Consider the following 24,502-nt stretch of genomic DNA (forward strand, 5'->3'; position numbering starts at 1 on the left):
ACCGTCTCCGAGTCTGAGGGGTATGCATTCCGAGTGAACGCATGATAACTCGGTTGTCCTTCAGATTCTTCAATCTGGGATCCATCTTCTGCGAGAAAAGACCTTGTCCATCGAATGGCAAGTCCTGTATGGTATATTGCAGTTCTGGCGGTGGGCCGGACACCTGCAACCAGGATATGCGCCGCATGGCTATGCCAGAGGCAACAGTTCTAGCCGCCGAATCTGCGGAATCTAGTGAAGCTTGCAATGAGGTTCTTGCAACCCTTTTCCCCTCCTCTAGTAGGGCTGTGAACTCCTGACGGGAGTCCTGAGGGACCAACTCAGTAAACTTGCCGACCGCCTCCCAGGTGTTATAGGAGTATCGGCTTAAGAGGGTTTTCTGGCTCGCCACGCGGAGCTGAAGCCCTCCGGCAGAGTAGATTTTTCGGCCCAACAAGTCCGTGCGCTTGGCCTCTCTAGATTTCGGTGCAGGGGCTTGCTGGCCGTGGCGCTCCCTTTCGTTGACCGATTGTACCACCAACGAGCAAGGGGCAGGGTGCACGTAAAGGTATTCGTACCCTTTAGAGGGCACCATGTATTTTCTTTCTACACCCCTGGCTGTCAGTGGAATGGAAGCCGGGGACTGCCAGATGGTGTCTGCTCTGGCTTGGATCGACCTGATAAAGGGGAGGGCCACTCCGGTAGGCGTTTCCGCTGATAGGATGCTAACCACTGGGTCCTCCACCTCAGGGACTTCCTCTATGGGAAGGCTGATATTTTGGGCAACGCGCCGCAGAAGATCTTGGTGCGCTCACAGATCAATCGGGGGAGGCTCTGATGACGATGTGCCTGCTACCGCCTCATCCGGGGAAGATGATGACGACAACCCTGGGATGAGCAGGTCCTGGACTGATGCCTCGTCCTCGTAGGCCTCCATCTCCAGAACATCCTGTTGTTCTGGAGCCTGTGCAGCGCTTGCCTCCGTATCAGCGGGGGGAGGTCTGCTGACAGTGGCCTCAGGTACTCGGTGCTCCGAATGACCAGAGCATGATGGGCCCATTGGTTCGCCTGGGGCTTGGTGGTAGACCCAGGGTGTCCAAAAAGACCACTGGGGTGGTCTGTGGTCCTGATGGACTTGAGTGTCCGAACCCCCATAAGAGGCGCTGTCCGCATACGAAGAGGCGGACGGATGATGGGATGGCCAAGGGGGGGTTGAAGTACACTGGCCCAGGTCTATGTGTCCGTAGCATTGCTCCCTGCGCGGTACCGGGAATGGTACTGGGAACCGTGGCGATGTTGAGAGCGGGACCGGGACCTACGACCAGCACGGTGCCGGGAGGTCGACCGGTGCCGAACATCGTCATGCCTGGATCGGTTACGAGAGGTGCAGCGTTGCCGAGATCTGGAGTGGTGCCGATGGTACGATGGGGACCTGGATCTCGAGCGGTGCCGCGAGTGCGACCGGTACCGGGATGGAGAATGGTACCAGGACTGCGAGCGGCGCTGGGATCGGGAGCAGTGTCGGGGCCGAGAGCGATCACAGGATCCTGATCGAGACCGATGGTGCTCCGTGGTGCCCGGAGAAGATGGTTGCACCATGGCAGGTTTGCCCAGCGACTGGATGACCCGCACCGGTGGTGCCGGGGGTTAGGGAAACTCAGGCTCTGTGGGAGCAATGAGGTCCCGCGCCATGGAGAAGGTCTCCGGCGTGGACAGTATGACAAGCTCTACCACAGCACGGGCTGGGGAGCTGGTAGGCACCAGACTCAACGGCTCCTGAGAGACCGGAATCGACAGTGCAGAGACAAGCGGTGCCACGGCAGTTGGCGGTGCCGGGCGGTCCGACGTGGAGCTGCGCTCTGACTGCGGTACCACAGGAGCCTTGTGCTTCTTGCTCCTCGGGGAGAGCGAGCGGCGCGGCCGGAGGATTGGGCCAGTGACGGGTGGTGCCAAGGAGTCTTCACTGGTGCTGGAGCAGAAGACGCACTTGTTCCCGGTGCCGGAGTCGGTGCCGAGGATGGAGGAGTTAGAACTGCCTCCATCAAAAGTTGCTTCAGGCGAAAGTCCCGCTCTTTTTTAGTCCAGGGCTTGAACGTCTTACAAATACGGCACTTGTCCGAAAGATGGGCCTCGCCGAGGCACTTTTTAAACAGGAGTCGTGCGGATCTCCTGTGGGCATCGGCTGACAGCAGGCCGTGCAGGGTTTGAAGCCTGGTGAACCGGGCATGGGCCCCGGTGCCGGGGGAGGAGAAGGGGCGAACCCCCGATCCTCTTTAACTATATACACGAACTATAACTATGTCATACAGTAATAAGGTTAAAAAAAACTACGTACACGAAAAACCTATACAACGAGCAAATCGCTAGGGAGGTGGTCAGCTAAGCTGCGCTCCACTGTTCCAACGACCGACACGGGCGGTAAGAAGGAACTGAGGAGCGGACGGGCCGGCAGGGGTATATATCAGGCGCCATAGCGGCGCCACTCTAGGGGGCGACCTGCCGGCCCACCGAGTGTTGCTAGTGTAAAAGTTTCTCCGACGAACGTGCACGCGGTGCGCGCACACCTAACTGGAATGGATATGAGCAAGCACTCGAAGAAGAATTTTAGCTTTCGGATGAATAAGTTCAGTCGTCGTAGGTTGAGAATGGGCCTCCATCCCTCATTCTTTCTGGGGATCAAAAAGTAAGGGGAGTAGAGTCCCCTCCCTTGACATTTAGGTGGAACCTCTTCTTTGGCTCACCAAAGGAGAAGTTGAGTCCACTTCCTGTCAGAAAACCATCTCATGAGAATGGTCCCTGAAAAGGAACTGTGAAGGGGCTTTGTGCATAGGAGTAGCTAGAAACTCAATCAGATAGTTGCTGTGAATAATTTCCAGTATGCATTTGTTGGCATCTAGGGCCCTCCGGTTGCCAGCAAAATGGGTAAGGTGGCCTCCAAAAATCTGAGGAGAGGAATGATGTGGCAACAATAAAAGGTATGTGGGAGTCTCTACAGTCTCATCAAAAGAAACTCTTGGACTATGGGTTAGAGTGAGATGTTGTAGAGATTGTATTCCTAGGCCTATAAATCTTCTGTCTTTCAGTGGCCTGAGGACATTGATGATAAAAGAGCTGGGAAGGCAGTCTCACCTTATACTTCTGTCTGTGAAGTTCTCTCTTGGGGGCATGGGTACAGAGATGCCAGAGAGTGAAGAGTTGTCTTGGAGTCCTTGAGGAAACAGAGATTTATCTATCTCCTCATGAAACAGACTGATCGTATCAAAGGGCAGATCCTGGATGGTAGTCTGTACCTATCTAGGGAAATCTGAAGATCATAACCACAAATTTCTCCTCATAATAATGGCTGTGTTCCTCTAGACCAGTGGTTCTCAATCAGGGGTATGCGTAAGAAAAAGATTGGATCCTGGACTGCTGATAATACTGATGGCTGCACACCAAGGCAGACAGGTTGGGAAGGGGGAATTACTCTGTATCCTTGGGATAGTCTCTTCCTCTAGAGTGACAATGTCCTGAGATAAAGATGATCTCAACAGGAGGGGTGGATGATAGGGGAGAGCAAAAATGTCCTCCATGGAGACAAAAGATCTCAGACCATCAGGAGTTGTAGGGAGTGTTCACTGATGGAGCCACTGGAACAGGAATTTCCCTAGTTACAGTGGAAGTCTGATCTCATCTGGATCATGTGCTTTAGGCACCATGTCTGCTCTGTTTGTCTTGAGCCTTCGCCATAGGAACTGACGCTAGAATCAGCGGATCCCAGTATGCCTCTTTCACCTGCTGAGATTTACTCGGGCTTAAGTCCTTGATGCCTATGTGTGCAGGCTCTTCTGACTTTGACAGGGTCAGGGAGGGCTCCTTTCTCTTCAAAGCAGTCCTCAAAGAAGACAATTTTTTCCTATCCCTTTAATCTCATAGGAAGCGGCTTAGAAGTCTTCGCCTCCATTCCTGAACTTATGCTTGATGAGACTGATGTATTGTTGGTGAATGGGTGTCTCTGACCTGGATCTGATTGGCGTCTCATAGTCTTCTCCATCAGGTGTTTCCTAAGTCTCAGTTCCCAACCCTCATGAGTTCGAGGGGGAAACTTGGCTGAGATGTGAGCCTTCTTGGGAGGGGTAGAGGGGAACAGAAAATAACTAACTATACTATATGAGAAAAATACTAAAACTATTTAAAATATATTTACAGAAGTGATACAATAGGAAGGATCTGAAGATATCAAATATTTCTACTTAGACCATCCAGTGGTAAGAAGGACCTGAGGAAGCACTGGACCACGCTGTTTCATGCCCCCAGTTCAGAGCACGAGTAGAACGACAGAGCATATACAGCCCAGCAGACAATGCTTGCAAAATATTCTGTACTCAGGCACATGCATACCCATGTGTGGAATACACATAGACCATCACTTGAAGATGAATGGTAAGTTCTGTACTAACTTGTGGAAGACTCCTCAAGATGGCCTACAGACTGCACCACAGCACAACACCTCTGCAGTGATCATCACTATGGACTCTCACCAACCTGCTTGAGATGTCCCTCCAGCTGGAAGTTGCTAAAGGGACCACTAGTGACACTTATATTGGACCTCTGATGCACCTGTGCTGGGGAAATTGTTCCCCAGTCCAAATACTTCATCAGAGCAGCATATAGGGACCAGAATAGGAGGCACAGCTGCAGAGTTTTTACTACCTTTGCTGTCCCATACAGTCACTGACTGTTTTTAAGTATTACCGTAAAAATGACATAAGCCAAGATGTTTAATTTATGAGTGTATGGACTGCTTAATTTTACTATTTGAACAAAAAACCTGGAAATAGCATTTGGCTGAAGTCAGATTTGGATTAGACTCGTGACTAGAGCAATAATGACAGAAGCACATGTAATACATATTTATTCTAATACAGCAGGATTAACAACAACAACAGAATGCCATAGTTAGTCAAGATCATAACTTTGTAAGACAAAGTATTTGTTAGATATGACTTTCCCTGAAGAGTCTGCACCTGAGGGGCATGTAGATAATTAAGGGGCACTTTTGTTATTTATCAACCAATCAGCATTCAGCATTCTGAAGACTTGACTATTAAGCTAGTTAAAAAACACATTGTTTAACGTGCACAGGCAAGATACTGGAATAAAAATGAAATATTTACAATAGACTGTATTAATATACTTAGTCGTTCTGAATAAAAAGAGCACCCTCAACCTCCTAATACCCTGACAGGTTTACCAAGAGTGCACGGACAAAATGGACAGGCCGGACACAAACCAATCACGAAGAAGAGGAGAAAAAGTGGCTGAGAGGCTATGATACCGGTAGCTGGAGAATACTGATGCTTCCTTTTAGTTATTTAGCTTCTAATAGTTATTTGAAATTATTCTTAAACTGAAATATTAGAATTTAGTTCAAAATGTAACTAAATTTATATACACCCAGTGCAAGACAAAACGTACACAAACAATTCCATTTCAAGCTCATAATTTCTTGCTTCCCCTTTTGTACTGATAAAGTTACAATTTTCAGGAGTACTTTACATCCGGGTATACCAGTTTACCCAATATTACTGCATATTAAAACACTTTTACAGAACAGAAAATTTTTGGTTTTAATCCCATAAATGTCTGTTCTGTACAGATTTATGGGTCAGTAGATCAGAAGCTCAGAAGTATCAAAGTGGGAATAGCAAATCCATTTCACGTTTGACTCTACTAAGCATTTAGAATATAGGTCCCTATGACATTTATCCCATTGTAACCAACTTACTCTTCTTGAATAATTGTGAAAATGCACACACATCTATTTCCAGTGTCATTTATAACTAATGAAACATCACAAAAATACTTTTTCCTAATTTTCATTAAAGAAATATTTGAAATTGGTTAGTCTCCATATAAAAAATGGCAAACAGATAATGCATCTTGCTATTGATTATTTTTTATTAGTGATTAAATGCTATATTCATGGACTGGCCTTAGTGTACAAATTGCATGGAGATGGGAAGAAGAAAGATAGAAATGAAGAGACCATCCCGATCTACCTCCTCTTCAAATAAAGTGAAAATAAAGAAGGGGAAGAAGAAGAAAAAAAAAAGAGAAGAGAATAAGGAATCCCATGTGGCATATATTATAAGTTTAAATACAGTATGCAGAGGCAGAATGAGACTCACTATTTAGGTACAGCAGAGTTCAAAAGAATACTCACAGGAATAAAAGCTCCCAAATCTTCAACATAACCAGGATGTTCCTTAAGCCATTTTTCTAAATCCTTCCTTTTTGGTGCATCATCCCCTGCAAGTCTTGTTCCATCTTTCAGGTTAATAACAGGAACTGGGCTTTCTGCATCAAGTAGACCTTGGGACTGAGCATAAGGAAGCGTTGGGTTTATTACTGGAGCAATTTGCGAGGTGTTAATGCCTGGACTAACCTGTAGAAAGACAAAATGTTCTGAGAAATATGCAATACATTGGAAAATGAATGTTACAAAGAATTTGTAGGTGGTCTCCAATTTAGTTAAACACACAGCCAATTACAATCTGAAAAAGAGCTATATGTAATTTTCCATATTGTAATTAAGCAATATTATAGATGTGGCTTTTTGTTTGTTTTTAATAAAAAACCTTTCCAGTTCACATTTAAAAGATTCTAAGTAAGGCAATACTTGAATTGTGAGATGATCATCAAAAAATTGTGAACAAGCCATGGAAAATTGCAGAAAAGTAATAATGGACCTTATTATTTGCAGTAATAAAGTCCATTATTACTTTTCTACGATTTTCCACTTTCAGCCACTCATGGCTTAGAGTGGTGGCTCCCGCTGTCGTCCGCCTGGGGCTGACAGAACGAGCTGGGGTTCCCACTGTCAAAATTGCAGTGGAAGTGTAATATTGCAGAATCTGCAATTTTCACAATATTGCAAGTTAAGAAGGACCTTAATTATAAACTTATACTGAGTAATTCCAGATTAAATAATTTGAATGCTAAAGTTTAGCAATTATTTGCTCACAGCACAATAAGCTCAATGAAGTAAAATGGATCTTTTATTTTGGATACAGAATCACATTTACTTACATGATTAGGTGGTTTATTTCTATTTATAAAGAGAATGTCAACTCCTTCTACATTCTTCCTCCTTCCTCTCCTCTTTTTGACTACAGGTTGGCTGTCGACTATGACTCCATTAGCATTAGCTGTTAACTGATTGGAAGCACCTATCAAATTAATAATTCAATATAATTAATGAGTCAAAGGTGTGTTCCGTTTATAATCAGGAACACATTCAATAAAAAAGTTCCATAATTTGAAATAGAGTAGTTTAAAGATAATTCCCACATATAAACAAAAAATCATCTAACTCAGTGGTCCCCAACCTTTTTGTGGCCAGTAGCACATTCATGTTTTCAGAAGAGTGTGGCGGGCACCAACAATTTTTCAAGGCTTATTTTGTATTTGTACATTAAATAATACAAAACCCATCATATTTACTATTACATAATATATGAATCCATAAGATAAAAAGGGTAATTTTACATATAAAAGGTATTAATTAAATTATTCGGCAATTACTTTCACCTTACCACGTAAATTTGCTCTTTTTTATCTACTTGTAAGAAAAATTAAGGAGTTTTCACAAAATACATATCAAATAGTTTTCATCTTACTTATTTTAAAAAGTAAAACGTTGTTGAACTGCTGGTCCAAAAATATTTATTATTCTTATTTTAACATAGAATGAAGCCTGCAGCCCCAGAGTTCTCTGTCCCTGACAGGCGCAGGGCCGTGGTTTCTCTCCGGTTTAAGTTGCGGCCCCGTGCCTGTTGGGGACCGAGAACACCGGCGCCTGCAACCTGCAGCCCCGGAGTTCTTTGTCCCTGGCAGGTGCGGGGACCCGGCTTCTCTCCCCTGCTGGGCACTAGGTGGGCACACATAAATGCCCCAGTGGGTGCCATGGCGCCCACGGGCACCATGTTGGGGACTACTGATCTAACTGCTGAAGAGACCCTGTAACAAGTACAGAAAAACAAAAAGGATCAATACATCATAGTTGCAGCTGCTAGTACTATTAAAATAAAACTATCAACTATTTTTCCATCTCCATTGTATAAGGGAAAGATCTTTTAACTCCAAATGATTAAATTTAATTTTCTAGTACAGAAGAAACTGTCGGTGCATTTTATTTCTTTATTTGTGAACCAACATTATTCAGTGCTGTTACCCTGACCATGATTAGCTCAGAACAGTGTTTTTAGCAGACAACCGCTCCAAAGCCAGCAGGAAAGACACAACCATTTGTGAAGTATCACCCAAATTAGTGATGTTGAAAAAAGGAAAGCAAGTGTTCTTAAATAAGTATTCTATACATAAATATCATTCACCAACATACTGAACCAATTTTAAGGTAACATGTTTTGGACTTAAATTCCTAGAAAGTTGTACCCATTTAAGAGTCTCCATCAAGGTATTGACAAGCTCAACATTCAAAATATGAGAGACTACACCATCTTCCAAAATAATGTCTTAAGACTGACTTAAAAACATGGTGGGTTTGGGGTTTTTTTTGTGTGTGTGTGTATTTGTTTTAAACCACTGTTTTTCACCTGTCTTGATTTTTCACCTTTACGGGGGAGCTGCCCATGCACACTGTGTATATGGTCATCTTAGGATCAAAATGCAACCTTAAATACACACAAAAATGCAGCATCTTTTTTCACTGATTAGAGGGAACTCCGCTTACCTTCTATTGACCTCTTGGGGGGCATGTGGCAATTCCATTCTATCCAGTCCTTAACTAAACAGGATAGGCAGCTGCTCCAATCACATTCTTTCTGCATGTTTCCCCACAATCTACTGTCACCTACATTCACTCCCACTCATATTTCTCCCTCCCTCAGTTTCTTACCCATCACATTCTCTTTCAAACCACATTCCTCTGCACTCTTTCAGCTCCTCTCATTTTGCCTTCATATCTTCCTGCCACCCCTCAGATGGCCTCCTGATCCCAACATTCCCTAGTAGCCCATCCCATCTGTATTCTGCTTCTCACACTCCTTTGATTCATAGTGCCCTGTCCAGTTCCCTAACACACTCCATTCCCTTATAGTCCCTACAGTCCCATTCCTAACACCTCTATATTTGCCTGGCCCTCAGTGACTAATGGGACACTATCTTCCCTGAGCATAGCCTGGCTTCATAGTCATTGGAAACCAATAGGATGGTATCTATCTTTGCTAAGGGCAGCCTCACTTTCATCTGATAAGGTCAAATGGATATATAATCCATCTTGCCAAGGGAAGCTTTTGCCTTCAGATCCAGATGGTAATGGGATATGGCAGCCATTTTAGATGAGGGCAAAAATTTGCAAGATTGAAGAAAAAATAAGACATTAATGAGAACCCTTAAAGATCCCAAATATTGCACAAGTTGACAACACTGTCATACATATTTAATACGCTTAAGGCTCTTAGATGTATTATCCTGTTTTAAGTTGAAATTTGACATACCAAGTTTCTACTTCTGTATTTTTATGTAGCTTGTATTCAACAAAATGATTTCAATAAACTTCTATTCTACATAAATTTAAAGATATATTTTGGAATTGCTGTAACTCAAGCTTAGATTTTAAAAATGTTGTAAAGAATTGGTCAATATTATGACCATCTTAAATATTGTGTCTACTTCATGTTTACGGATATTATTTTTCATAAAGTTTACTCACATGCATAACTCAGGTATACATGAGAGATTATAATGTCTTCATAAGACATTACGGCTTACTGGGTTACTATTACACACACACACACACACACTTACATTAAGTTCTTAAGAAGCTATTGTAATGTACAGGATAAATAATATCCCTTTTAGACATTTTCTGAATACATATTTATATAATAAAGCTATTGACAATTACTAGGCTAAACATCCATCAGTTTACCACAATGAGACCATAGCGGCACCAAAGAAATCATGACACCATCACAAGAACTAGAAGGCATCCAATGAAATGGAGAGGTAAATTTCAAAAGTATAAAAGGAATGCCCTCCCCCCCCCCGGTGTAATTAATCTCTGGAACTTAATGACTTTCATAGCTATAATTAGAAATAGATCCAAAACAAATACCTAAATCTAAACATTCCTTGTTACAAAAAATCGAGGGTCCAGATCAGAGGCTACTTTCTAGCTGTAATACATACTTCTGATTGAACTATAATACAGTTTTGTTCAGAATATTATTAAGGATCACAGTAATACAGCACAAAACTGTCTCTACTGGTCTGTCACATATTACACGCATTTAACATGCGCGATTTCAGCTTTGCACGGTCGGGGGGGAAAAAGTGTGGGCGATTCCACCAGCGTGAGACGCATATCTGCTGTTCCCACTAAAATAGTTTATGGGGGGACTTGACAGCAACAGCACGTCTTTAGGCCTGTGATAAGGGTTTCCCCTATAATAACCCTGGAGAATTGGCAAAAAAATCCAAAAAACCCACAACAGTTTAAATAGTGTGTCTGCCCCGGAATGAGTGTGAGATGGGAGAAACGAATCTGCTGTTCCCACTACAGTACTCAGTCCCCCTGTGCCTCTCATATTGTGTGCATCTCGCCGTTCTCAGTGAGATTCTACAGTGCCTGTACTGGGACAGTACGTATTTTTCGTACTGTATAACATGGCCCCTAAATGCAAGGCACTTACTTCATCTGGTGCTCAACCGAAGAAACAGCGATTCGTTCCAACGCTGGAGGAAAAATTGGTTATGCTGGACTTAGAGAGACGGTATGTCCATCGCCAACGTGGCATGCAAATACGGCCGCAACGAATCTAGCATCTGTGCCATCAAGATTTGAGAGGACAGAAATTCGTCAAGCCATGGCATCAAATGCTCCAGTAATTGCTAAGGTGACGAGCCGAGTGCGTGATAAGACTTTAGTGAAGACTGAAAAGGCATTAAACTTATGGCTGGAAGACATGAATCATAATCGTGTGCCTATCAATGGCAACATGTTGCGAGAAAAGGCTCTTAGCATCTATGTGCTGTTCAAACCTCCCGCCGAAGAGGGACAGCCTTCTGATAAGAAGGAATTCAAAGCCAGCCAAGGTTGGCTTAACAGTTTTAGGAACTGCTTCAACCTCAAAAATGTGCAGACTACTGGTGAAGCTACATCTGCCAATGAGGACACAGCAAAAGCCTACCCCAAACAATTAAAGAAAATCATAGAGGAAAGGGGCTATCTTCCAGAACAAGTTTTTAATGCTGACGAGACTGGGCTCTTGGAAAAAATGCCCACCCACACTTACATTTCAAAATCAGAAAGACAAGCCCCTGGCTTCAAAGCAACTAAAGACAGTGTGACTGTGTTGTTTTGTGGCAATCTAGCTGGGCACTGCTCTACAGGGCTGCAAATCCCCATGCCCTAACTAGCAAGAACAAAAATCGCCTGCCTGTGTTCTGGCAATCAAATAAAAAGGCTTGGGTGATGGCAGCATTATTTCTGGATTGGTTCCACAAGTGTTTCATTCTGGAGGTCAAGCAGTACCTTGAAGAGAAAGGACTTGACTTTAAAGTCTTGCTGATCATACACAATGCTTCTGGCCACCCTGCGGCACTCCAGTTTGCGCATAACGATGTTGAAGTTGTCTTTCTCCCCCCCAATACCACCTCCATCCTCTCAACCAAGGTGTCATTAGCTGTTTCAAGGCCATGTACACGAGATTTACATTTTCACGGATCCTTACCGCTGTGGATGCTGATCTCAATGTTAATGTGATGGAGTGTTGGAAGTCCTTTAACATTGCTGATTGCATCACTTATATTAAACAGGCAATGGATGCAATCAAGCCTGAAACAGTCAATGCGTGTTGGCGAAACCTATGGGAAGACTGCGTGAATGATTTTAAGGGTTTCCCCGACCATTGACAAAGAAGTGCAACTCATTGTTCAGATGTCCAGGAAACCGGGTGGTGATGGCTTCATCAACATCCTCAAGGAAGATATTGAGGAATTAATTGAGGGCAATAGAGAAACATTGGCTAACGAAGAGTTAGAGGAACTGATAAAATCGTCTACAGAAGACAAAGATAATGATGAACAGGAAGTGCCAGTAACTTGGAATCTTCATAAATTTTCCAGACAGCGAAACACTTTGAATGATTTCATTTCTGAATAAGATCCTTCTATGGAACGAAGCCTCAAAATCACACGTAGTATTACGGATGATCTGAGACCGTACCAAGAAATGTTTGAGGAGCTCAAGAGACAACAGCAATAGTTGCCAATCACCATGTTTTTAAAGAAAAAACAACCAGCAGCAGCAGAGCCCACATGATCAACTTCTCAAGCTGAACCAGAGCCAACCACTTCGTCTACGACTCGCTCTCCATCACCAAGCCTGGCCCACCATCTCCTGGATCGACATCAAGCCTTGACGACTCAAATATAGTGTTGTCAGGGGAAGAGGAAGACTAATCATTGGAGTGTGTACAATACAAGACTAGCAAGATATCCAGGATGACTGGTGACTGTTCAGGTTTACAATACTGCACTGTACTGTTTTCATTTTTTATTCTGTCATTCTTCTGACTCTCTATTGTTATTAAAAATACTGTAAAATTATATTTTGCATATGTAGTCTTTATTATATACTGTACTGTACATTGCTGTATACAATACATAGTACTGTACAGGGTTGTATACACAAAATTGTACTTTATGGATGATTTAAGGGATTTTCAAGGGTCATTTTGACTATACGCAGTTTTTGCTTTACGCACTGACCGTGGAACGTAACCCCAGCGTAAGATGAGACAGACCTGTATATTACTATACTTGACTGTTTGATGCCTCAGACACAGGAGACAGATTACAAAGAATGCACAGAAAATTAACACAGATAGAAAATGGCAGACAAAATATAATGGCTCTTTGTCTATTTCCCTACAAAGAGATTTGTGTGACCAGGGAGCATTATGTAAATTGACACTATTATAAGTCATAATGTTTACCTGATTCTGGTAAGGATTTTGGAAAATTGACAAGGCTGGTCTCTGAAGCATTCTGGAGCTCACATAGCCGAGCCAGGTATTGCTGCTGTCCTAACGTGCCTTCTTCACTTTCAAATAGCCTTTTCTGAGAAAACCCCTGCTTCTGAAAAGTCAATTTCAAACCACCTTCCTGTTAAACAAATGCCAGAGTTAGAAGTTCAGGATTCTTGCATAAAACGCATCTATTCCAGAAGAGTTGAGAGAAAATGAGATCACACAAAACTTTAATCAAGCCTTGCTTTTCTTCCAAGTAACCAATCTAACCAGAAATTTTACAGGACCACCTTTATGAACACAAATTGTGAATAAATTAATATCTTAACTGAAAAATTCAGACACTGAACATCTATCTACTTCCTTAATCTCATCCTATGCAAATCCAATTACTAGAACAGCGTTCGCATCCATTTGTGTTTATTATCAACAACTCTCAAATTACAAATATAGGAAATGGGTATTTTAGACACCTCTAGTATGTATGTGAAACTCAGAATTTATCTGTAATCTTTTTAAAAAGTACACGAAATTATAAAGTGCTAATTTGAGTAGGGCATGCTAAAACGTTCAAAAAAAGCCGAACTCACTGGAAACACCTATTATTTATGCAACTAACCAGATTATTAGAAACTGCATAAAACATGCCATTTGAGGAAGCATCTGAACAGCAGGATTTCAGAAGTTTCAAGAGGGACATACATTCAGCAACGATCCCTCTCGCAGGATATGCAAATTTAGAATTGCTCAATGCCCAAAAGAAACATATCCAAATACCCGTAAACTAATGTGCAAAGAAAGTAAGAGTGAGAGCAGGCAGCCACTTGCAGGTAAAGCATGCCGCACACCGCAATCGCAATCAGGTCCTAGGGCAATAAAAATAAACATACGTCATTGATTTTCACTGTAAACTCCTTTTCTCGTACATGCTTCTTCACCTTTGGCATCTGTGGCGATTGATCATGTTCTTCCTTAACACCTGCAGGTGGGGGTGTTGGTGCACTAGGTTCACTGTAGTCTGCAGCTGCACCCGGGCTGTCCAGAAGTTTGGTTGTGTAGAAAGATGCTACTGTATTGCTGTCATAACTTCTTCTTGCTGAAGGCCATTTACCTTTCAACACTGTTTGACAAATGCTGTCTAGTCGATTAATCATAACTCGATCCTAGAAAAAACAAGACATTTTTTTTTTTTTTTTTTTTTTACAAAGGAACTGCTTATCAAATCTATACATTATGCCATTCAGAAATCTTCCTCTTCTACAAAGAAGAGAAAGGATGATCTTATGGTTAAGTCATTGGACTTGTACTCAAGATCTGGTTCGATTCCTGGCTCTACAACACATTTTCCTATGTGACTTTAGATAAATCACATAATCTCTGTATACCTCACATAACCATTTGCAAAATGTGGACAATGATACTTCCTTTCTTCCACTCTCTGTGTATCTTGTCTATTTAGGTCCTGCTCCTGCAAATACTTAACCCCATGCTTTGCTTTACTCACACAAGTAGTCCCATTAATTTTAATGGGAATACTGTGGACAGTAAAATGAAACAGTGCAGAAGTGTTTGCAGATTTTTGGCCATGACCATTTGGGCTATCACCTAACATATATTTGTGCAGTGCCTAGCTTAATGGGATCCTATTTAGGCTGTGGCATGTAGATGCCACAATAATATAATAAATAACCACAAATATAAAAATAAATGTGCATGCTCTTATTCACAGTTCCTCTTGTCATGTTTGAATCTGTTCTGTTCCAGATTCAAATACCTTAGGTCCCAAGCCGGCAGAGCACTAAGCACATATTTAATTTTAAACACACAAACAGTCCCACTGCAAAGTCAAGAATGTACTTAGACCTTAAGCAATACATGCTGAATTCCCCAAATAAAATGTAGGGGGCACTTTTAGAAGCTCTCTAATATAAAAATAAAATCCATAAAGTTTGCGGATACTGTTAGCGCATACATATTTGTCCAAGATATGTGAACATTAAAACTGCCCAATATATAAAATGCTCTTTACAGTTCTCTCCTAATCTTGATTGTGTTCTCCACCACTATACTCAGAACAAGGGCCTACATTTTCAAAAATGATTGGTTGTTTTGTTATGCCTCTATTTGTGGGTGTCCATAAATGGGCCTTCCACCTTCCCTATTAAAGTTAGATCGTTTAAGAGTTCAAGAGGTGCTCTTAAAAATTGAAAATCATGAACATTGAAATCAAAGTTTTTAAGAAAAATATTCATGATATTCGTGGAGTGGATGCAGCAAGCGCCTATTCCATCTCCCTGTTCCAAAAATCCATTTAATATATAGTCCTCAGATAGAGGACTTATCAGACATTAAACTGATAACGGATTTAAAAATTTTATTAAAGTAAATGTTTGAAATGAAATATACACAGGTTGAGGGGGAAAGTACTGTACATCTGGGGTCAGGCTTGGGTTATGGGGGGTTAAGGATACCGTTTGCAAGGATGAAAAGATACATACATATTGCATAACTGGCACAGACCCAGATTGGGGTGCAAGGGTTTTTAAAATGTCAGTGAATAAGTGGGCTCCAGTTCGCCACCCATGGAATGAATAAGGAGTCCCTGCAGTCAGTGCAATGAATAAGGAGTCCAAGTCAGTATCAGTGGAGCGGATAGGTACATGGGTGGGGTCCGTCCCTTGGTCCCTCAGGAAAGGAAGTGGGTTATTTCCCTGGTCGGCTGTCTCAATTACTCAGTGTGGTATTGGCAGTGTCCGGTGATGTGTTCGGTATAAATGTCTCTGGACCAACTGATAATGTAGTGGAGATTAAAAGGTCCTGAATTTCAGATACAAATACTAACCTCTATCTTTTGAGCTCCCCCATCCTTTTTGTCTCTTCCTTTGTCATGAAGTTCCCTTTCAGGCTCTCCCTAAACCGCCTGACTACTGAAAACAATGCCTTGATCAGAAGCTTCCAATCTGGCTGCATATTTTCAAGCCTCAATCCAATCCATGCCTGCCTCCAGTGAATGAGATCTTTACCACTGCATATTAAGAAACCAATAGCTATTTTTTGTAATATAGTCCATGCCTTTAACAAATACAATGAAATTTTACTCTAAGACTGTGTTACCAGGGACTCCTGATCAGCACCAGAGTTGTAATGACACTGCGGAGTGACCATGATTGGCTAGCCCTCCTCCTCACCATGCCTGCTATGTGCCTCAACGCTGACCTGTTCAGTCGGGATGAGTTCCTCCCACAGGACCCCAGGGATCTTCGCTGTTTGGCGGATCTGCGTCGGTAGACCAGCGATCTACGCCTCACGCTACTTGACTGTACTGGGATCTAGAGCGGGACCGGGAGTTGGAGTGGCCTGGTCATCAATAGAATCTCCCCAGTCGAGGAGATTCACATCTTGGTGACAGGTGCCAGTGGGCGGGTGACCGGTGACCCCATTCCACTGATCAGTTGCAGGACTGGTGGCCGAGTCGTTGGGAGACCCGATGGGTCGGTATTGACACTCATGCCAAGGGACATGGGTCTCCACAGATCTGTGTCAGCTGACTGGTGAGGCACGCCTCGAATCCTGCTGTCAGTGCCCAGGGTCTAGAGACCAAAGAGGGCTTCTCTGAGCCTGCCCTAAGTCCAAGGCATGATGACTCCGTGCAGGCAAGTGCTGGCGGGATGTCCCCTGCAATGGGGAATGGAACTGCTGAAGCTGGGACACTCAGAATGAGGCAGGTTTACTTCTGGGCTTGGGTACCGTCAGAGCTGGTGTGGGCGGCACCAGTAGCATCAGGAATTCCTGCACTGCCTGCAGGGACTCGGGCGCTGATGGGACTTCGAGTTGGTGGAGGCCCTCATCACCATCCGGTGTGGCAGGCATAGTATGGGAGGGGCTTGATCGCTCAACATGAGCAGGGGCCCAACTCCCTGATGGAGGTTTGAGCCACCCAGCATGTCTTGGCTTTCCTCCAGCCCTCTCCTTTCTCTACGGAAAGTGGGAGATCTTCCTCTTGCAGACCTCTTGGGCTTCTTGGCTGAAGAGAGGGATCGGTGCCAGCTTGTAGATGGCATTGACAGGGTGCTCCATACTAATGCTGTGGTGCTCGGGCCAAGTTGGACCTCTGCTCCGGTGCCGGGGTCAGTGCTGACCCCATCAGCAGTGACCTGAGATGGATTTGTCTCTTTTTCGTTTTGGGTTTGAACGACTTACAGATGAAACACTTGTCACTTATGTGTCCTTTCCCTAGACACCTTAACAGCTAACCTGTGGGTCGCTGATGGGCATGAGCCCACTTACAACGATCGCATGGTTTTAAGCCTGGCGATCAGTCCCTGGGCTGAGTCCCATCCGGGACCAACTAACGAGAACTAATACTAAGGGTAAATACTAAACCATATACAACTATTTTAAAAAGAAACGTTCATGAGACACACTGAACTAAGTGAAAGCTGGCTGAAGCAGGAGAAGTTCCAGCACCGTGACTGGCAGCAAGAAGGAACTCAGGGTGGGGGGAGCCAGCAGTGCCCTTTATACCACGCTATGCGGGTGCCACAGCAGAGGGCACCAGAGCCGGTGCCCTACAGATACTGCTAAGGGAAAAACTTCTGGCACTGGTGCATTTAGCAAGCACACACCCCTAATATGGAATGGACATGAGCAAGCACTCCAAAAACTATAGATTTTTACCTAGAACTGTCCATCTGATCCACCCATGTGCCTCTGCTCTTCTTGTGAACCGCATCAAGACAATAAAAGGGGGAGATTGCCAGACTGCCAGCATCTCAGCTCCTTCTCTACTGCCAGTTCCCAGTAGGAGACTAGGGAGCGGGGAAAAAGGGCAGGTAGTGCACTATATATAGGGAAAAGATCTCTCAAAGAACTCCTGTTACTACCCATCCTCCTTCTTCCAGGGATTGTCCCTATGTGTAGTGCAGAACTGGTGATTCACAAGCTGTCTCTCTAAGGAGGCAGGTGCCTAGAAACCTATGACATAACCTATCACTTCTCTAGGCAGGGTAGGTTTGCATCAGTCATAGTTGTTCACACCTTGTACACAGTATCTAGAGAAGGCGTGTACAACGTGCCAGGGTGCTGCTCTGCAGATTTCAGTAACAGGGATACCTTTAAGGGAAGCTACAGATGTTGCGCCTGAGCTTTAACTGAGTGTGTTTAACCTGAATGTGTTTCTGGTGTAAATTAAGCAAGTTGTGACCAAAGATAAAGAAAAGCACATTTACATGTATGGTAAACAAAGCTATTAGGAGAGCAAGTGGGGAAAGATGACCACTTAATGTCAATGGGGTATGGAGAGTGCACCCCCCACTCCCAAAGCCCTCCTGCCTCTTGAAGCAGCATCACTGAACTTTGGGAAGATATAAAGAGAGAAAGCCATTTTGCCTTCTGTTACATGAGAGACTAAAAGGGCCAAAGCTCTTGAAATCACAGCATGGTAGATCCTTTAACCAAGCAGTCTGAAGTCTCTGGGAACTGAATACAGACAAGAAAACTGCTTAAGCAAAGATTGCAACTTGTTGAAATTAAGTTTTAATTTTAGAAGCATATTTTTACTTTGTTTACTTGTTTAATAAACCTGTTTTATTTATACTATACATCAACTCAGTGTGTTAACCCCAGTTAAGGTAATAAGCTTTTGGGTACTGTCTCTTGAAGGGAGCAGCAAACTAACTACTCTAAGTTTTTGGTGAGAGGGCTGGGCACTACATGGCAGACGTTTTGTAGAAAATACAGGACAGGGAGGGTCTTGGTGTCACCCTGTGTATGCCGGTTGTTGGCATCAGGGCTATAAGTCACAGCAGCATAGCATTTAAGACATCCAGAGTTCCAGACCAGGCAGTGACATAACCTGACTGGTCTGAGTCAAAACCCAAAATGTCATATTGGCATAGTCACAATAGGATTTACCCCCAGCTTGCTATTTTAACTCATCAACCCCCAAGAAAAATGACCCAGCTATCACATTTGCGCTTGAAAATGGTATTACAAACTTACCTTTGGCCAATATGATGCAGCCAACATATATCCACCTTGCAAAAGATAGTTGGAATTTGGCGTCCCGTTGTTCAACTGGAAACAGTCCTGGGTCTCATCTTGTGTGGTGCTCAGAGAGGCTACACTCTCTTCATCATATGCTTTGATGTGAGGGGTTCCTTCTGCTAAATAAAAGTATTACATATAACTTGAAGCTGTATAGAAAAATATAGCTAATTTTTTTTTAGGATGCTCCACAAAGTATGTAAAGGTTTGGAAAGAAAAATTTGAATACTAATAAAAAATGAAATTTTTACTTTGAGAATATGGAAGGCTGATTTTTAAATTAGCAGTGCTGAGGCTCTTCTATGTGACTTGTGAACTACTATTACTCTGTACATAACTATATTCCTATTCTCTTTTCTAGAGCTTAACATGTGAAGTATTCAGATATTTCAAAACAGGTTACTTGCTAAAGTCTAATATGAAATCCCTTGTGTACTTTTTAGAACACACACATTTCATTTTGAAGTGAAATGAAATGTGAATTCAAGACAATAAATCAATTTCATTTTTAAATAGAAAGGTAAGCAAGGACAGCAAAGCGGTTGTCACCAGAGTGTGGTAAATCTATTGAGGGGATATTACTTTTTATATGTGGTCCATTTCAATTATTAGATGGGCTGTAGAAGGCTCCATTTGCCTCCCCAACATTTTTTTTAAATGATGTGTCTACATAATATTACCATTTTAAACATGCATTTTTAAGATCAGTTTCTTTTCAACTAACATTCCATTGTTTCTTCTTCTCCCCGACCCTCACCTATTTTCCCCACATTCCAACCTCCATTTTTTCATTTCTTTCCTCTTCCAGACCATCTCCAACAGAAGAAGAAAATCAGGGATATGATGTCTCTGTGTTTGCACAGTATAAACTTCCTTGTAGCAAGGCCAGACATATTTTTAAACTAACAGCCAATGCTGCGTAGGAAAGAGTACAGATGCGAGAGCAATGTCAGATAATTCTGCAAGACTAAAACTTATGTGTAACATAAAATGCAAGTTTACAATTATGTACATAAGTGAAAGCGAAAGATGGACATTTTCATTGCTTTAAATCAGTTAATATCATATATTTTAGCTGTGCACTACGTGCTTAAGTTACGGAGGATGGATAGGTGTGGTTTTTTATTTTTGTAGAAAAAGCATGAGTGTCACAACACACTACTTTCTACAAAAAAGTGTTTCCATTATCAATCTAATAATAAAATATTGATAAAGAATGCTACCCCACTTATTTGCTAAAATATTACAAGTTTTCTGTGGTAGAGGGCCACAGTTTGCCTCTCCGCTGAGCCCTCCCCCCAGTCACTCCCTGATCCTGGGCCAGATGTGCATCAGGATGGTCCCAAGCATAATTCAGCACAGTCTGAAAGACGCTGTAAATTGTACCACCTGCCAATAGTACCAATGGACTGACAAGGTAGCTTGGAATCCACCAGGTGTAGTTCAGTCCTAGCAAAGTCTCCTTTCTCTAAACACAATTAACGACTAACCTAGCTCCACAACACCACACGATCCCTCTGTGCAAGAAAGACTGAGGGGATATCATCTCATGTTGCCTAAACTGGCTTTGCACCCAGAATCTGCTTGTGGCACAGCACCAAGCAGCCGCAATACAAGGATGAAAATGCACTAGATAACAAAAGATAACTCATAACATCCATGTCAAATCTCATCTCTACTAATACTTCAAAATACTAATACTTCAAAATACTGAAATGGATTTTGAATGCTTGGGACTACCAAAAACCTCTCTATTTCGAACAGATATGTAACCCATTTTTCCTATATTCCCTCCGTCCCTTCCATGCAGGTCCAAAATGTAGAGCCTGCTGAACACTTTCTTCCCCTAGAGCAGTGTTTCTCAATCACCTGTCTGTGGACCAGCACCAGTCACTCAGATCTCCCTGACACAGTTTAGGAAGGCAGCAGAAAGGTCCCGGGTATCAAAAAGGTTGAGAGAAACACTGCTCTAGAGTATCAGAGAGGTAGCCGTGTTAGTCTGGATCTGTAAAAGCAGCAAAGAATCCTGTGGCACCTTATAGACTAACAGACGTTTTGGAGCATGAGCTTTCGTGGGTGAATACCCACTTCATCAGATGCATGTCATGCATCTGACGAAGTGGGTATTCACCCATGAAAGCTCATGCTCCATAACATCTGTTAGTCTATAAGGTGCCACAGGATTCTCTGCCGCTTTTACTGCTCTAGAAAGCCCTGTAAGTAGCGTGGAGGTAGAAGTGTTTTGGCTATCCCTTCCATCAACTGAAGTATTGTTTTCATGCAAAATGGTGCAGTTGCTAAGCAAGAAAATCCTGGGATTATAGAAATAATGGAAGTATTAAAAATGGTTTAGTAACCAAGATTAAAATCACTAAATAGTGAGGCATTTGTTACAAATATTGTCTTCTCAAAAACAGTTTGAACACAATAGATAGGTCTAAAATACTAGTTTCTGTCAGGTGTGCAATATATAGGACAGCTACACAAAAGGTGCTATAAATGGTGTACTACGCATGAAAAAAAAACATATTAAAGAGATGGTGCATAATGAATCGCATTGAAGTTAAGAGAACTTTCCAGCAGTTACCAAATCTTTAAAATGGAAATTTCTAATTAAACAGCAACAGAAAGTCAGACAGACTGATTTACACTCCCTCGCTAACATTTTACAACTAGAAAGTCATACACATCATTGGTCACATAGGCTAAACTGGCAGGAGGTGGAAAGGGCAGGAACACAGTCCCTATTACCTGAACCTGCAGCAATTTTACAGGGTACTGACACTAAACCTAAATTTTATTGTTAAATTGTCTACGCCACTCCTCCTCGTCTCCTTTATCAGTTTCTTATCAAGAGCATCCCCTTGACAATGCCTATTTGGTCCTGCAGGCACAGGAGCATTGTAACATCAGAGGTTACTCACTCAGTAACTCTAACTCTAGCCTTAAACCTGAACACTAACCTGTTTACTTTAGTCATCTCCCTCCTTGACAGCCAAGGCAGAGAGATTCTACTAAGACAGTTTTAAGTAGGCAAAGGTAAATGATCTTGCCTGAGCTAGGCATAGTGTGGAGAGAACCACAGTGCAAACCTCATCTCATTCCTACTCAGCCAATATAGCTCCTGATTTAGAACAGAGGTTTTCAAACTGGGATGAGAGCATGGAATATATTCGGGGTGGGAGGGAACATGAGAAGCTGGGGGGGGGGCGGGGAGAATGACTGTACTCATTCAGAGCTAGGTGGCCAGAGAGCTGCGGATGCCTGCCAGGCAGCACTGCCTCCAGCAACAGCAGAGAAATAAGAATGACAATATCATACCATGCCATCCTTACTTCTGCACTGCTGCCGGCAGCAGCTCTTCCTTCAGAGCTGGGCGGCTGCTGACTAAAGGCTCAGTTCTGAAGGCAGCAGCGCAGAACAATGACAATATCATACCATGCCACCCTTACGTCTTCACTGCTGCTGGTGGGGGCGCTGCCTTCAGAGCTGGATGCCTGACCAGCAGCTGCTGCTCTCTGCTCTGCCTTCAGAGCTGAGTGGCTAGAGAGAGATGGGGTCCGGGGGGAGATAAACTGCTACAGACACAAAGAAGGAGTGTGCAATAAGTTTGAGAACCATTGATCTAGAACAGCCCCTCTATTCCAGTCCTGAACTCCTATGCCACCCCAACTCTCTTAGTTCTGACTGCCACTTTCATTTGCTGACTCATTTTGACCAACAGAATTGAGTATGCAAATGAACTGGAGGGTGAGAGTGATGACTAGCTGATTTACTTCTGATGTTACAATGCTTCAGAGACATGCCATCTAGTTGACTGTTAAGCCTCAGGTTGCTAAGTCAAATACATACCATAGTCAAGATTTTTACCACATAAAATGTATCAATAGATTTGCTATGGGTGAGATTTTCAAAGGTACCTAAACAACACAGAAACACAAATCCTATGGAAAAAACCCACCATGGACCTAGTGCTCCCAAGCCACATAGCTGATTTTGAAAATTCTATCTTATTTGTTCCTAGGTCCTACACTAATCCACATTCTTGTTTATATTTTCTGAATAGTTTTAAAGTATGAATAGCGGTGCAAAAATGCTTGAAAATTTGTCAGTGAATGCAAAAAAAAAAAAGGGGGCAAAAACATCACATTGCTTTCTCTAATATATCTTGTACTGGCAGTGATCAGCTTAGTAACACACATAATCCAGGTAAACTTCACTACATTGAAAAGTCAAAGCTGAATATCTGGTCACACACATTATGGTTAAGATTTTCAGATCTCATTGAGAGGCTATATTGGGGACATAATACAAAGTTGCATTCACTATGTTTCTTATAAACTCTTCCAGAGCCAAGACACTGAATGACTCAAGTGGCTGGTATGGAATACGGAGCCTTACCCTTCCAGATTGCCAGTTACAAAGCAGTCCTGGGCAGCAATGCCAGAAAGGTGCTGATGACCTTTCTGTCTCCTATGGAGAATGCGTTTGGCCACAGCCCAGTTCCATTACACTGGTGTGTACGTTACAAAAAACACTGGCACAGTCGGCACTATTAGATAGTAGAGTGAGTAGTGTGGCTAAGTAATGAGTAAGCAGGGAAGGTGACTCCACTACCGACCTCTGCAGCTGGCTGCGGAAGCATGTGGGTGGGGCAATACGATGAAACTTCAGTTTCCAGGAATGTGTGTAGTACCTTTCACCAGTTTTAAACTAACATGTGAAACCATATCCCAAAACACTGCGTAGGTTCTGTAAACTGTGTGGCTGAACAGTTGAAATCTCATCACATTTACATCATGTTGTTCTAAATATGACTGTACAGCCCAGCACATATAATTCAGCTCTTTTATTTCCCATTCTCCCTTCTCAGGGATTCATGTTTGGAAAGTCTGGGGAAGTTCTGACCAAGAGATTGCGATCTTTGTCATTCAAAATATTGCTTCAGCAGGTACAGGTCATGTTTCTGGGTCAGAGCAATAGACAGCAAATATGCAGCACTCCTGCCATGTGAGCCAGGTGGCTTCTGTGGGCTGATGTTTGTATAACACCATGAAAATTCCTGGTTCCCTGCGGCGTGGCCTCCCTCCAATACGGCTTTGAGAGAACCCATCCGTATCAATATATTAGAAGCAAGAGGAAGATCAAGGATAGGGTAGGCCCACTGCTCAGTGAGGAGAGAGAAAAAGTAACAGGAAACTTGGAGATGGCAGAGATGCTCCATGACTTCGTTGTTTCTGTCTTCACCGAGAAGTCTGAAGGAATGCCTAACATAGTGAATGCTAATGGGAAGGGGGAAGGTTTGGAAGATAAAATAAAAAAAAAAAACAAGCTAAAAATCACTTAGAAAAGTTAGCTGCCTGCAAGTCACCAGGGCCTGACGAAATTCATCCTAGAATACTCAAGGAGCTAATAGAGGAGGTATCTGAGCCTCTAGCTAT

General features: G+C 42.9%; 1 protein-coding gene and 1 pseudogene across 14 annotated transcripts in view; both read right to left on the minus strand.

The window, feature by feature from the left end:
- CHD9 (chromodomain helicase DNA binding protein 9) overlaps positions 1-24,502 on the minus strand; it is a 217,122-nt gene that overhangs the window by 19,181 nt on the left and 173,439 nt on the right. For 10 of the 14 annotated variants that reach the window (XM_032805367.2, XM_032805363.2, XM_075073782.1 and 7 more), the window contains 5 exons: positions 19,017-19,180; positions 13,907-14,179; positions 12,984-13,152; positions 7,051-7,190; positions 6,185-6,406 (listed from right to left, as the gene is read on the minus strand). In XM_032805367.2, coding sequence (XP_032661258.1) covers positions 6,185-6,406; positions 7,051-7,190; positions 12,984-13,152; positions 13,907-14,179; positions 19,017-19,180 — 968 coding nt within the window. The remainder of the gene's footprint in view (positions 1-6,184; positions 6,407-7,050; positions 7,191-12,983; positions 13,153-13,906; positions 14,180-19,016; positions 19,181-24,502) is intronic. The other 4 variants (XM_032805365.2, XM_032805369.2, XM_032805366.2 and 1 more) reach the window with 3 other exon arrangements.
- Positions 15,225-15,403, minus strand: LOC116839449 (U2 spliceosomal RNA; annotated as a pseudogene).

Source organism: Chelonoidis abingdonii, chromosome 19 (assembly GCF_003597395.2).
Source record: "Chelonoidis abingdonii isolate Lonesome George chromosome 19, CheloAbing_2.0, whole genome shotgun sequence".
Classification (NCBI taxonomy): Eukaryota; Metazoa; Chordata; order Testudines; family Testudinidae; genus Chelonoidis; species Chelonoidis abingdonii.